This window comes from Narcine bancroftii, chromosome 10 (genome assembly GCF_036971445.1).
Source record: "Narcine bancroftii isolate sNarBan1 chromosome 10, sNarBan1.hap1, whole genome shotgun sequence".
Lineage (NCBI taxonomy): Eukaryota > Metazoa > Chordata > Chondrichthyes > Torpediniformes > Narcinidae > Narcine > Narcine bancroftii.
In genome coordinates, this window is record NC_091478.1 from 108051340 (window position 1) to 108065383 (window position 14044).

Genomic DNA, 14044 nt, shown 5'->3' on the forward strand with positions numbered 1-14044 from the left:
TCAGTAAACGTGAGCTGTGATTGGACAATGTTTCCATTTCTGTCAATTGAATATCAGCAATCTGTAAAAATCTGTGGTTCTTTTCCTTAATTTCTGGATGACTTAAAAATAGATTTTTTTTACATACCTTTTTTTTTAATCATTCCATGATAACCATGAAAAGGACTGTGGAGAATACTTGGTCAGCATAAAAACAGTAAACCTACAAGGATAGCTAGGAATATAATAAAACATTTTTCCTGTCACTGGATCCACCCTGTGCCAAAGCATTATGCAAAGGGAAAGGTGCAATAGTCATGCATTTTGCACCAATTTCTCATAATTCTTGTATCTATTTTTTTGCATGTGACTCATCAATTTAGAGAGGTTGTCAGAGCTATACGTTCAGCAGTCTTGACCTATAATGTTACAGATCACCTCATGTCCAGCCAGAATAAAGTCAAGGTCTATTTGGTTTTAGATTGTCACAGTATGGATGGCAACCATATCTTCTGACAGTTGAGAAACTGCCTCCCCAGCTTCTTGGAGCCCCTTAGCTGTGTCATTCCCCAATTGCTCCAACGCTGTAATGGAGGATTAAAACCATGTACCCAGATGCTTTTTGCTTATGTGGAACTGACGACACTGGGTCCACACGCAGGTCACCTTACTTTCAGAACTAGCAGATGTAATTAAACTCAGCCATGGGGACTTATCTGAAGATACACTTTGAAATGGAATTCCACTGTGAGGCCCAGGGAAAGCAGTTGTCAAATGCAACACTCTGAAATTGACGAATTGGTCACAACCTGTCTTGCTCGAGAAGTTTTAATAAGTCTTTGTATCTACGAGATAAACCAGGAAGTTATAACATCCTGGTTCCATAATAATTAATCTTCTAAATTGTAGAATGTAATGTTCAGTTTTGATTTTGACTGACAAATATTAGAAGGAGTAGGCACATGATTAATTGTTTTTGGGGTATATAAGCCTGTGGTCCTGCTGCTGAAGTTTAGACTCTCCGAGGGGTGGGAACACCCCTTGTCAAGAAGGAAGAACAGCCAGAGTCCGAGCAACGTCCCGGTCGGGGGAGGTGGAGAAGCTGCTACCGGCGCCCTGACAACCTACTACAAGTGTGCAGTCGTTGCCTCGCTTCGGCAGTTGGGACCAGTCCAAGCGTTGATAAGTATAGTTGGGAAGGGCTTGCATATTGTAGTGTGAAATCAGCTTTTGAATTAGTAATAAACATTTGTATAAACTGAACTGCTCTCGGTGTGTGTGTCTATTTTCTTTCGGTAGCTCAAACACTGTGACCAATCTAAATGAACAAAATGAGAGGTATAAGTTTACCCAAGACAAACGCTGAGGTGGCGAATCAGCTCTTTGGATGCCTTCCTATATTGTAAAAGGGAAGCAGAATCATAAAGACCTGCTCCATCTTAAAGATACCTCTCTTTGTCCTCAACTGGTTTATAACTGGCCAATTGGGGTATTGGTGTAGCTTCTGGTACATGATGTATAGAGAAAACCATATATCCAAAATAACAGGGCCTGTCCAATTAGCAGTCAGCTGTGGATATGTCTTATGTCAAAAATAAAATAAATTTCATTGTATACAGTAAAGGTTTTAAATCAACTTTCTCCCAGCTTGGGTATGGTTATATAACTGAAGGTACCATTTAATAAAAGATGTCATGTTATACCCTGCTGACCTCCACGTGTTTATATCCTCACTTTCACTTGTCTGTGATCTGTTCTGTCTCAAAATGCATTCCGTCACTTCCCATATGGGGTAGGGGCTGGGTCTTGAGGGGATCCCTCCCATTGAGCTGATTGGAATATGGGAATAGATTCAACAGCTATGAACATTCATCTTTTCAGCATGTAAGTAAGACACATGTAAAAAAGGTATTATGTTGTCACCCAAAATTCTTCTTTTCAGTCATGACTCTGGCATTCAGTTCAAATGTCAAGGTGATAAAAAGGCTTAACAATAAAGTTTTCAAGTTGTAGGTGGGCTTTCTTTCTCAGTCTATTATAATAAAAGTCTTTATATTTTAGGTGGGTCTTTCTCCTTCATACTCTTTTGTGTATCAAGTGAGAATGTCCTTCAAGGTTTACTGTAGTCTGTTATTAACAGAACCTGAATTTGCCCTTTCCAATGAGTTTCCAATTACTTCCAACCCAATTCTTTATGAGGATGTAATTTTAAGATTCAATGTTAGGATATTCATCATTTTGATCTGTTGGATTAGCCTCCTTTAGGTGGACTTGATGTACCTATGAATACACTGCTTGTAAAAGTTTTAGTTAGATTACTCAAATATTTCCTCATGTCATCACCTAGTGATAATAAATCCATTCCTATTGGTGGTGTGGGCTTTGCTCCCCTCGATGTCCGCTTTCGCTGTCTGTAAACCATCTCTGCAGCAGATAGCCCTGACTTAACCTGCTTCTCACCGGTATATCAAACAATGCTAAGGGTAGCATTTTTAGCCAATTTCACCTGTTTCCTCAATCAATTTTGCCAGCTTGATTTTTAATGTTCCACCCACACATTCCACTATTCCTGCTTAATAGGAGTAGTGGAACCACTGCTGGATCCCCAGTTCCTTATATAATTCTTCATTTATTTTGGCTACAAAGTAAGTCCATTATCTGAACTCAATGCCTCAGGCAGACCATAGCAGGGAATTATTTCCCTGAACAAAATTTTAAACTAACCATCAGTGAAACAAAATCTTAACTAACAGTCAAAGCAGTTGATGGTTGGATTAACCTCAATATACCAACTGAAACATCTATTATGACCAAGCAATATTTACAGCAATGCACTCACGATAATTCAATAAAATCTAATTATAAAAAACACATATTTACATTTTGGCTTTGCTACTGGTTTTATGAAGGGAAAATCGTGTCTGACTAATCTTATTGAATTTTTTGAGGATGTAACTAGTAGAGTTGGTAGGAGAGAACCAGTAGATGTGGTTTACCTGGATTTTCAGAAGGCTTTTGATAAGGTCCCACACGGGAGATTACTATACAAACATAAGGCACACAGTATAGGGGATATGGTATTGAGGTGGATAGAAAATTGGTTGACAGATAGGAAGCAAAGAGTAGAAATAAACGGGTACTTTTTGGAATGGCAGTCAGTTACTAGTGGGGTACCACAAGGCTCAGTGCTAGGACTCCAGTTATTTACGATGTATATTAACGACTTAGATGAAGAAATAGAAAACAGCATGTCCAAGTTTGCAGACGACACGAAGCTGGGTGGAATTGTAAGCTGTGTAGAGGCTTTTAAGAGTGTGCAGGGTGACTTGGACAGGTTGGGTGAGTGGGCAAATGTATGGCAGATGCAATATAATGTGGATAAGTGTGTGGTTATCCACTTTGGAGGAAGGAATGGGAGGGCTGAGTACTATCTTAATGGTATCCAATTAGGAAAAGGGGAGATGCAAAGAGACCTGGGTGTCGCTGTGCATCAGTCATTAAAAGTGGGCAGGCAGGTGCAGCAAGCAGTAAAAAAGGCGAATGGTATGTTGACGTTCATATCAAGAGGATTCAAGTTCAGGAGTAGAGAGGTTTTGATGCAGTTGTACAGGGCCTTGGTGAGACCTCACCTGGAGTATTGTGTTCAATTTTGGTCTCCTGATCTGAGGAAGGACATCATTGCCATGGAGAGAGTGCAGAAAAGGTTGACCAGATTAATACCAGGCATGGCGGGACTTGCATATGAAGAAAGGCTAGAACGACTGGGCTTGTACTCGCTGGAGTTTAGACGATTAAGAGGAGATTTAATAGAAACGTTCAAAATTCTTAACGGATTTGACAGGGAAGATGCAGGAAGATTGTTCCCAATGTTGAGCAAGTCTAGAACCAGGGGTCACAGTTTAAGGATAAAGGGGAAGTCCTTTAGGACCGAGATGAGGAAGGATTTTTTTCACTCAGAGGGTGGTGAATTTATGGAATTCTCTGCCATAGGAAGTGATTGAGGCCAGTGTGATAGTACAGATCTATCACCAATGTATATAGTGTATATAGTTACAGTATCTAGACAGTGCTTACAGCGATTGGTTGAGAGCTTAGCCATGCCTACTGTCTGGGCCTTAAAGGGTTGTGTCCCTAGCCAGGTCGGATCATTCCGGACTGGTCGGCCACCTGTGAAGAGCTCCTGTCTTTTGCTAATAAAAGCCTTGGTTTGGATCAACAAGTCTTTGATTCTTTCGATGAGCTCTACAGCCAGTTCCATAGCTATATTTAAGAGAGAGTTAGATTTAGTACTTGTGACTAGGGGGATCAGGGGGTATGGAGAGAGAGCTGGAACAGGGAACTAAGTGGATGATCAGCCATGATCAAAATGAATGGCTGTGTAGGCTTGAAGGGCCAAATGGCCTATTCCTACATCTATTTTCTATGTTTCTATATTATCCAAATAATTTAGCTGGGTATTTTTAATTTTGTTAAATTGGGCCCTTGAACTTCATAAATCAACATTATTGGTATAATTAAAGAACAAAATATAATTTCAAATAGGCATTTGTTGAAGCTTGAAAAATAGAGTTCCGTAGACAATATATTAAAAATATACTGCACAGGGAGCAATAGATAAGGTGGGAGCTGCCGATCATTATTGGCTTCACATTGCTATGCCAGACATGTAATTGGGATTCCAAGCTTTGTTCTTTTCTCTTTTGCATGTTATTCCTCCTGCTAGCCAACATAGTTTGATTCGATATCTTTAGTTATTCCCTTTGTTCAGAAGGGTACCAAGGGGAAAAGGGCATGCTTAGTGGGGCCATCCCTACACCAGTGTCCTCTCCTCCCACATAGGAAACAGTTATTGGTAGATGGGGGAGGAGGTAGGTCATAATTCCTTCTCCCATAGGGTCTGTCATTTATTTGGTTCATAGTTATAGGAGGTCTTCTTCCCCACCTCTGTTTTCTGCAGATAGGCAGTTGAGCCTGATGAAAGAGGATCTGAGTCCTGCCGTGAGACTGACCAATCGGGACAATATTCATAACTCCGGACCTCATCAAGAGTCAGATCATAATGAAAGAAAAGAAAGTCATATTTACATTTTGGCTTTGCTACTGGTTCTTCTTTCCAACCCTTAGGCCAGAAGACCAGCACTGCATACCATTGTTGTTCCCTTGAATTGCATGCCCAGTCAGGATTAGTTTTAATGAAAGCGGCTGTCTTATTAAGAAGACACTGCATCAAAACGGCATTAAATTGCACTGACATATCCCCATTGTTATAGATCTGGTCACCCACATATGTCTGATCAGTGGTTATAAATCTCTCAAAAAAATCACGTGCTCTTTCATTAGAGAGTGGGTGGCACTTTATCACCTTCCTCAAACCTTATTGGGTGGTTCAGGCACTCAGTCTGTCCTTCAGGTATGCAATTCAGAACCAATTCCCTTAACAGAGAAATTCTTTAATGAACTAAAGAGAATAATAAGGAATTTTTTATGGAAAGGAAGGACACCAAGGATAGCGTTAGATAAATTAACAGAGAGGTATAACCAAGGTGGTTTGCAGTGACCAAACTTTAAAAATTATTATAGAACAGCACAATTAAGGTATTTATCAGATTTTTTTCAGACAAGGGAAAAACTAGATTGGACTAAGATAGAGCTAGATAAAATAGGGGAGAAGGTATCGGAACATATACTTTATAAGTGGAATGAAAAGCTGATACGATATAAAATCTCACCAGTATTGCATCATTTACTCAATATATGGAAGAAGACTCACTTAGAAAGGAAAAAAAACAAATGACCAAATACCAAAATTATTATTGATGAAAAATCAGCTAATCTCTTTTACAATAGATAACCTTTCTTTTAGAGAATGGGAGAGAAAAGAAATAAAAAGAATAGAAAATTGTTTTTTGGGAAATAATTTTTTAACATTTGAACAAATGAAGTACAAATATGGAATAACTCATGGTACAATATTTGCATACCATCAACTGAAAGCCCACTTAAAGGATAAATTGGGAAGCAGACTGAGATAACCAGAAGGAAGGAGCTTTGAATATGTGATTACAGAAACAATGATAATTAAAAAATTTATAACGAACATGTAAACGAACATGTAAATCAAGCTGCAAGAGAAAGAAAATGATGAAATAAGCTATAAACCCAAACAAAAGTGGGAAAAAGATTTAAACATAAAGATAAAAAATGAAACATGGGAAAAGTTATGTTCTGGAACTATGAAGAATATAATAAACACAAGTTTACGCATGATACAATATAATTGGTTACACAGGTTATATATCACGCCCCAAAAGTTAAATAAATGGGATCCAACAATATCAGATAGATGTTTTTGCTGTAAGAAGGAAATGGGAACAACAGAAAGTGAAAATGTTTTGGGAAGATCTAAATCAGGTATTAAATAAAATCACAAAAAGCAACATACCAAAAAATCCAGAGATCTTTCTTCTAAGTAATATAAGAAGTAAAGAACTTGGCCTCAAACTGGATGAAGTGCAAAAAAGATTTATTATGATAGCCTTAGCTGTAGCAAAAAAATGTATAATGACAACTTGGAAATCAGAAGAGAGCCTGAGAGTACAGTAACGGTACATGGAAATGAATAAATGTATTCCTTTGGAAAAAATAACATATAATTTAAATAATAAAGTCACATTATTTGAACAAATTTGGGAACCATACATGGAACATAACAGAGAAGGCTCGCCTCGGACCTCCACCCCCTAAAATGATAAGACAAAATGACTTGATCCAGTGTGTAAAAGTAGATGACTGGTTTATTTTTCATTGTGTGATGACATTGTTTAATGGTTTTATTGTATTGTATATGTTGAATGTTTATTGGTTTTGGAGGGGGGTGGGAAGGGGGAAGGAACGGTTGGGGGGAAAAAAGGGGAGAAAATGCCATTGTGTATATTTAAGAGGGAAATGCTTGTATGTATTTTGGTTGATATGGTTCACAGTGTGAAAAATTAAAAAATTATAAAACCTCAAAAAAAAGTATGCAATTCACTTGTGCATGTTCGAGGTTCTGTGTTATAGGTTCGGACTAGCATGGAAAAATCTATGATTGCTCCTGCTCCCTTTCCCATAGCCTGCTGCCATACTTCATTTCCTTGTCTCTTAGTCAAAACTGCTTCCAAGTGATGGCAGTCTTTACCATGGTTTGGATGCAAATAACACATTTGCTGTATTGGGGTTCCCCCATTGCTTTTGTCCATAGCCTGTCCCATTTTCCCAGCCTGATTTTCTAAATGATTCTTCACAATAATATTTTAAATTTTCCCGCAGGCCCTAACAAACTATGTGACAATAAGCAGATTCTAGCCTTAAAATTTTAACTTTCTTACCTTGTCTTCACTCTTGGTTTCTTTCTCTGGATCTTGGCAGGGAACCAGATCAACTTTGAATGAGGGACCATGGTGCTCCTAGGAGTCGGTTATGGAGTTTGAGCTCCATAGGTGTCCCAAAGGTGCACTTCAACTCCATCCAAAGTCCCAGTTTCACTGTGGCCTTTTACTCTATCTACAGCAATCGTCCCAGCGATTGCCACACTACAGCATTATGATTCTCGGCCCATGCCGTCAAGACAGAAATACACAGGAGAACCATAAACCATACAAACAAGCTTATTAAATTACGCAAGTGGGATCGAGGAATATCAAGTAGACAGTGTCAATTTGGATTGGCACGTGGCATTATGATGTTGCGGCCATGAGCAAGACATGGTTGAAGGAAGGTTGTGATTGGCAGTTAAATGTTCCAGGATTTCACTGTTTTAGATGTGACAGACTTGGTGGAGTAAGAGGGGGGAGGTGGGGCATTACTTGTCAGGGAGGATATTACAGGAGTGCTGAGGCAAGATAGACTGGAGGGATCATCAAGGGAGGTAGTGTGGGTAGAACTGAAAAATAAGAAGGGTGTAGTTACTATTATAGGGGTATATTATAGGCCTCCAAATGGGGAAAGGGAACTAGAAGAGCAAATGTGCAAGGAAATAGATGAGATGTGCAGTAGAAATAGGGTGGTGTTGGTTGGGGATTTCAATTTTCCAAACATAGATTGGGAAACGCAGTCAGTAAAAGGGCAGGATGGCTTAGTATTTATCCAGTGTGTTCAGGATTGTTTTTTGCAGCAATATGTTGAGACGCCCACTAGAGGGGGAGCAGTGTTAGATCTGTTGTTCGGGAATGAAATAGGGCAGGTGATGGAGGTGAGCGTTGGAGAGAACATCGGATCCAGTGATCATGGGTCCATTATCTTTAACTTAATGATGGAAAGAGATAGGTCAGGTCCGAGGTTGAAGGTCTTTGAGTGGGGAAAGGCCAGGTTTGGAGAAATGAGAAGGGATTTGCAGAGAGTTGTGTGGGCTGATCTTTTTGCCGGAAAGGATGTAGAGTACAGGATCTTTATGTTCCAGTCAGGCCGAAAGGGAAGTCCAAAGGTTCAAGGGAGCCGTGGTTTTCTGGAAAAATTAAGAAATTGGTTTGGGACAAGAGGGAGGCCTATGTGAAATATAAAAAACAGGGGATTGAGGAGATGTATGATCGTTACTTAGATGGCAGGAAGAACCTTAAGAGGGAAATTAGAAAGTATGAGGAGTCCATAGGTAATAAGACGAAGGTGAATCCTAAGGGTTTTTACAGATACGTGAACAGTAAAAGGAGGGTTAAAGATAGAGTAGGTCCACTGGATGATGGGACAGAACTATGTAAAGAATCGTATGAGATGGGAGAGATATTGAGTTCAGAGATGGCTAGAAGATAGACAGCAGAGAGTCATGGTGGACAACTGTCTGTCAGGATGGAAGCCTGTGACAAGCAGGGTGCCTCAGGGATCGGTGCTGGGTCCCTTGTTGTTTATCATTTATATTAATGATTTAGAGGAAGTTGTGGTTAACTGGGTAAGCAAATATGCGGATGATACGAAAATAGGGGGAGCGGTGGATTGTGAGGAAGGTTTTTTTGGATTACAGAAGGATTTGGTTTGTTTGGAAGAGTGGGCTGAAAGATGGCAGATGGAATTCAATATGGACAAGTGTGAGGTGCTGTATTTCAGTAAAAATAACCAGAATAGGACATATGCAGTTAAGGGGAGGGCATTGAGGCACGCAGAGGGACCTGGAGGGGGTTATGGTACAGAGTTCACTGAAGGTGGATTCCCATGTAGACAGGGTGGTATGCTGGCCTTCATAAATCGTAGTATAGAGTATAGGAGCGGGGAGGTGACGCTGCAGCTGTTTAAGGTATTGGTGAAGCCAGGTTTGGAGTACTGTGCTCAGTTCTGGTCTCCAAATTATAGATAGGATATAGATAAGGTGGAGAGGGTGCAGAGAAGATTTACAAGGATGTTGCCTGGCTTACAGCATCTGGATTACAGGGAGAGATTAAGGAGACTGGGACTTTATTCATTGGAATGTAAAAGGGTGAGAGGGGACTTGATAGAGGTATTTAAAATTATGAAAGGAATAGATAGACTAGACATAAACAGACTCTTTCCCCTGAGGGCAGGGGAGGTTGCAACAGGAGGGTATGAGTTAAGGGTAAGGGGGCAAAATTTTAGGAGAAATATTAGAGGATCCTTTTTCACTCAGTGAGTGGTGGCAGAATGGAATGATCTTCCAAAAGAGATAGTTGTGGCAGGGTCCCTTCTGCCATTTAAGAGAAGGTTTGATGTGTTCATGGAGATGAGGGGGTTGGAGGGTTATGGGTGGAGAGCGGGTGGGTTGAGCTGGTGGAGTTGTTCAAGTGAACCAGTGCAGACTCGAAGGGCCGCGCTATAAATGGTTATATGGTTAAAAAGGTTGAGAACCACTGTATTAGTGTGTTGGGTCCAGCAAAGGTCCTTGAAATAGTGACTTCTATTTAATTTCTGATTTATAGTGTATGCACATTAAAAACCGGTTGTAACTTCCTCACTTTATAAAATGGAAGATAAAGGAGGTCAATATATCAGGACATTTGGGATCAGAGAGACTATTGACATTTTTACAATCTTCGTGGGCTCCTGGAAGTTAGCTGGTCTTGTGATAAATTAATTAACTGGACCACTAGGAGTTGACTAATTCAGTGGTACCAGACAGACTGAACACGCTTAGTGGAAATAAATCAATCTCTTATGCACTACATACAGTAAAATCTTTCTTTCTTTTCCAATCTTCTTATTGGTTTTTATAATAAATACAGTAAAATGAAAAGAGAATGAAACTGAAAGTACAATATCGTGTGTGTGTGTGTGTGTGTGTGTGTGTGTGTGTGTGTGTGTGTGTGTGTGTGTTTGTGTGAGACAGAAAAGACATGAAAATGTGTTTTTATATATATCTATATAGATATATATATAAACCCCACTTAACCTACTCTATTTAAAAAAAATAAAACTAACAAAAAAAGAAACATCTGACATCTTCTGAGGATGACATACATTTTTTTATCTTTTGATTCATACCGTGAATCAAAAAACAAAGGTAAGACTATATCTCATCGAGAAGAGTGAGTACATCCAATAACATTAAAGACATTTACATCAAATGAAATTAAGACATAAAAGGTCACTATGTATCTTCAAATTTCACCAATGAATCAAATACTTGATATCTAATTTTTTCTGAACTTAAATAAGACATGATAGAACCATTGAAACACTGATAGAGGTCTAGAATCTTTCCATTTCAATAAAGTGATTTTTCGAGCCAATAATCTGGAGAAGGGCACAACCCGCTGAGCAAGTACAGAAAAACTTCCATGTCTGGTTCAATGACCCAAAAAGAGCAGTGATTGGATTAGGAACATAGGAACATAGGAAGTAGGAACGAGTAGGCCAAAAATGGCCCATCGAGCCTGCTCCGCCATTCAATAAGATTATGGCTGATCTAATTTATGACCTAACTCCACCTACCTGCCTTCTCCCCATATCCCCTAATTCCTCTATCATGTAAAAATTTATTTAACTGAATTTTAAATATGTTTAATGAGGCAGCCTCAACCACTTCCCTGGTTAGAGAATTCCATACATTCACTACTCTCTGGGAAAAACTATTTTTCCTCATCTCTGTCCTAAATCTACTCCCCTGAATCTTGAGACTGTGTCCTCTCGTTTTAGTTTCCCCGGCCAGCTCAAAAAACCTTCCTACATCTATCCTATCCATACCCTTCATAATCCTATATGTTTCTATAAGATCTCCTCTCATTCTTCTGAACTCGAGCGAATACAATCCTAGATGATTTAATCTTTCATCATAAGTCAACCCCTTCATCCCAGGGATCAACCTAGTAAACCTCCTCTGGACCGCCTCCAAAGCCAGTATATCCTTCCTCAAATATGGAGACCAGAACTGGACACAGTACTCCAGGTGTGGTCTCACCAGTACCTTATACAGTTGCAACATTACCTCCCTACTCCTGAATTCAATTCCATTTGCCTTCTTTAACCTGCTGCACCTGCAACCTAACTTTTTGCGATTCATGCACAAGCACTCCCAAGTCCCTCTGCACAAAATAATATTCAGCTCTTTTATTTTTTTTGCCAAAGTGGATAACCTCACACTTACTAACATTGTACTCAATCTGCCAGACCTTTGGCCACTCATCCAGCTTAACTCTATCCCTCTGCAGACTCTCCACATCCTCATTACAATTTGCTCTTCCACTCAATTTGGTGTCATCTGCAAACTTGGCTCCATCACATTTTGTCCCTTCCTCCAAGTCATCAATGTAAATGATGAACAGTTGTGGGCCTAACACTGACCCCTGCGGCACCCCACTTACCATCTCAGCCAACCTGAAAAACTCCCACTTATCCCGACTCTCTGCCTCCTGTCAGACAACCAATTTTCAATCCAGGCCAATAGACTTCCCTGGACTCCACTTTCCTGTAACTTACTGAGAAGTCTCTTGTGTGGCACCTTATCAAACACTTTCTGGAAATCCAAATATACAACATCAACCTGTTCCCCTCTATCCACCGCACCCATTATATCCTCAAAGAATCCTAACAAGTTTGTCAAACAAGATCTTCCCTTTCTAAAACCATGCTGCGTCTGCCTGATTGAACCCTTACGTTCCAAAAGTTTCACTATTTCATCTTTAATGACGGCTTCAAGCATTTTTCATCTTTAATGATGGCTTCAAGCATTTAAAAATATTTTTAAAATTCTTTCCAATAGATTTCTAAATATGGACAAGACCAAAACATGTGTCAATGGAGCAATATCAGATTGGCATCTGTCACAAGTTGGGTTAATATTAGAAAATGTACAAACCATCTTATCTTTGGACATGTGAACATGATGCACCACTTTGAATTGGATTAATGAATATCGGGCACATATTGAAGATGTATCAGCAGTTGAAGAATCTTGTCCCATTGATCCTTTAATAAGGGTCTTGCAGTTCCCAAGCCTTTTAATCTTGCTGTGAAGTACTGGATGTAATTTCAATAATCCTATATTAATCCTTTCTCAGGAGGGTTCAATTGAAAAATATGATGAACTAGATCTGGTGGATATCCAAATGGAAAATCAGCTCATGTGGTATTTAAGAAATTTCTAAACAAAGTCATATTTACTCGCCAGCTGTTAAAAGAATTAAAACAACCTTCCTTCAATAAATCTGCTCAATAGTAAAATAGATTCTGCCTGTTGGAAACACTTGGCATTTGGAGGGTGAGGAACCGATGTGTTTAAAGTCCAATCCCAGTGATTCTTTAAAATTGATTTCGGAAGCACGTTTTGAGTTTAAGGATGTTTTTAAACTGTCAGAATCTATTTCATGATCACATCTTTTGTATCTTTGACCAGAACCTGGAAGATCTTGTCCACTTCTCTGCCGGCAGTTGACTCGAAGAGCGCGGCGGGTCGATTGGCTGCGCCGATTCGGAATGCGGCGAGTTGATTGGCTGCGGCCACACGGAGCGCGGCGGGTCGATTGGCTGCGCGATTCGGAATGCGGCGAGTTGATTGGCTGCGGCCACACGGAGCGCGGCGGGTCGATTGGCTGCGCCGATTCGGAATGCGGCGAGTTGATTGGCTGCGGCCACACGGAGCGCGGCGGGTCGATTGGCTGCGCCGATTCGGAATGCGGCGAGTTGATTGGTTGCAGCCATTCGGAGGCCTGCAGGTGGATTGGCTGCGGCCACTCGATTAATTGTGTCTCTCGTCAGCGTGCTGCTTGGTGGGGGGGTTTCATCCAACTTTCAACAGGTTCCCTCGTTTGAAACGGCCACAAAAAGCACGATGAAGCTGTCCAAGAACCTGCTGAAGATGAAGGTAAGAGGTGCTTGGCGGGTTTGGAGGACTGGCTGGGCCCGAGGTCGGGCGGGCGGGCGGGCCCTGGGAAGTCGGGGGGAGGGGAAGGGGGGAGAGAGAGAGAGAGAGAGAGATGGGGGGGCGGGAAGAGAGAGAGAGATATGGGGGGGGAGAGAGATATGGGGGGGAAGAGATATGGGGGGGAAGAGATATGGGGGGAAGAGAGAGAGGGGGGGAGAGAGAGAGGGGGGGAGAGAGAGAGGGGGGAGAGAGAGAGGGGGGGAGAGAGAGAGGGGGGGAGAGGAGGGGGGGGGAGGGGGGGGGCGGGAGAGGAGGGGGGGAGAGGGGGGGGGGAGGGGGGGGGCGGGAGAGGAGGGGGGGGAGAGGGGGGGGGAGGGGGGGGGCGGGAGAGGAGGGGGGGGAGAGGGGGGGGGAGGAGAGGGGGGGGAGGGGGGGGAGAGAGGGAGAGGGAGAGGGGGGGGGGAGAGAGGGAGAGGGAGAGGGGGGGAGAGAGGGAGAGGGGAGAGAGGGAGGGGGGGGAGGGGGGGAGGGGGGGGAGGGAGGGGGGGAGGGGGGGGGAGGGAGGGGGGGAGGGAGGGGGGGAGGGGGGGGAGGGAGGGAGGGGGGGAGGGGGGGGAGGGGGGAGGGGAGGGGGGAGGGGGGGGAGGGGGGAGGGGAGGGGAGGGTGCACCATTTAAAATGCAAGAGCTTGGCTCAGGCATCCATGGTTTTACAAAGGAAATGTTCAAAACCCCTGTGCAAATGGCCAGCAGTCGGGGCTCAAGAGCTGATAAAGATCTTTCAAGG

General features: G+C 41.8%; 2 protein-coding genes across 12 annotated transcripts in view; one reads left to right on the forward strand and one right to left on the reverse strand.

Annotated features, from left to right (window-relative positions):
- The window catches only part of cdh13 (cadherin 13, H-cadherin (heart)), an 813941-nt gene extending 801086 nt beyond the window's left edge, over positions 1-12855 (reverse strand). For 4 of the 9 annotated variants that reach the window (XR_011346021.1, XR_011346020.1, XM_069902200.1 and 1 more), the window contains exon 1: positions 12254-12851. Coding sequence is in view for 7 of the 9 variants with exons in the window: in XM_069902200.1 (XP_069758301.1) it covers positions 12254-12358 (105 nt within the window). In the remaining 2 variants the exon portion in view is untranslated. Of the gene's footprint in view, positions 1-12253 lie in introns of all 9 variants that reach the window. The other 5 variants (XM_069902201.1, XM_069902205.1, XM_069902204.1 and 2 more) reach the window with 2 other exon arrangements.
- Positions 12856-13099: 244 nt separating this feature from the next.
- mphosph6 (M-phase phosphoprotein 6) overlaps positions 13100-14044 on the forward strand; it is a 34025-nt gene continuing 33080 nt past the window's right edge. For 2 of the 3 annotated variants that reach the window (XM_069902215.1, XM_069902217.1), the window contains exon 1: positions 13100-13258. In XM_069902215.1, coding sequence (XP_069758316.1) covers positions 13226-13258 — 33 coding nt within the window. In that variant the 5' untranslated portion in view covers positions 13100-13225. The remainder of the gene's footprint in view (positions 13259-14044) is intronic. The other variant, XM_069902214.1, reaches the window with a different exon arrangement.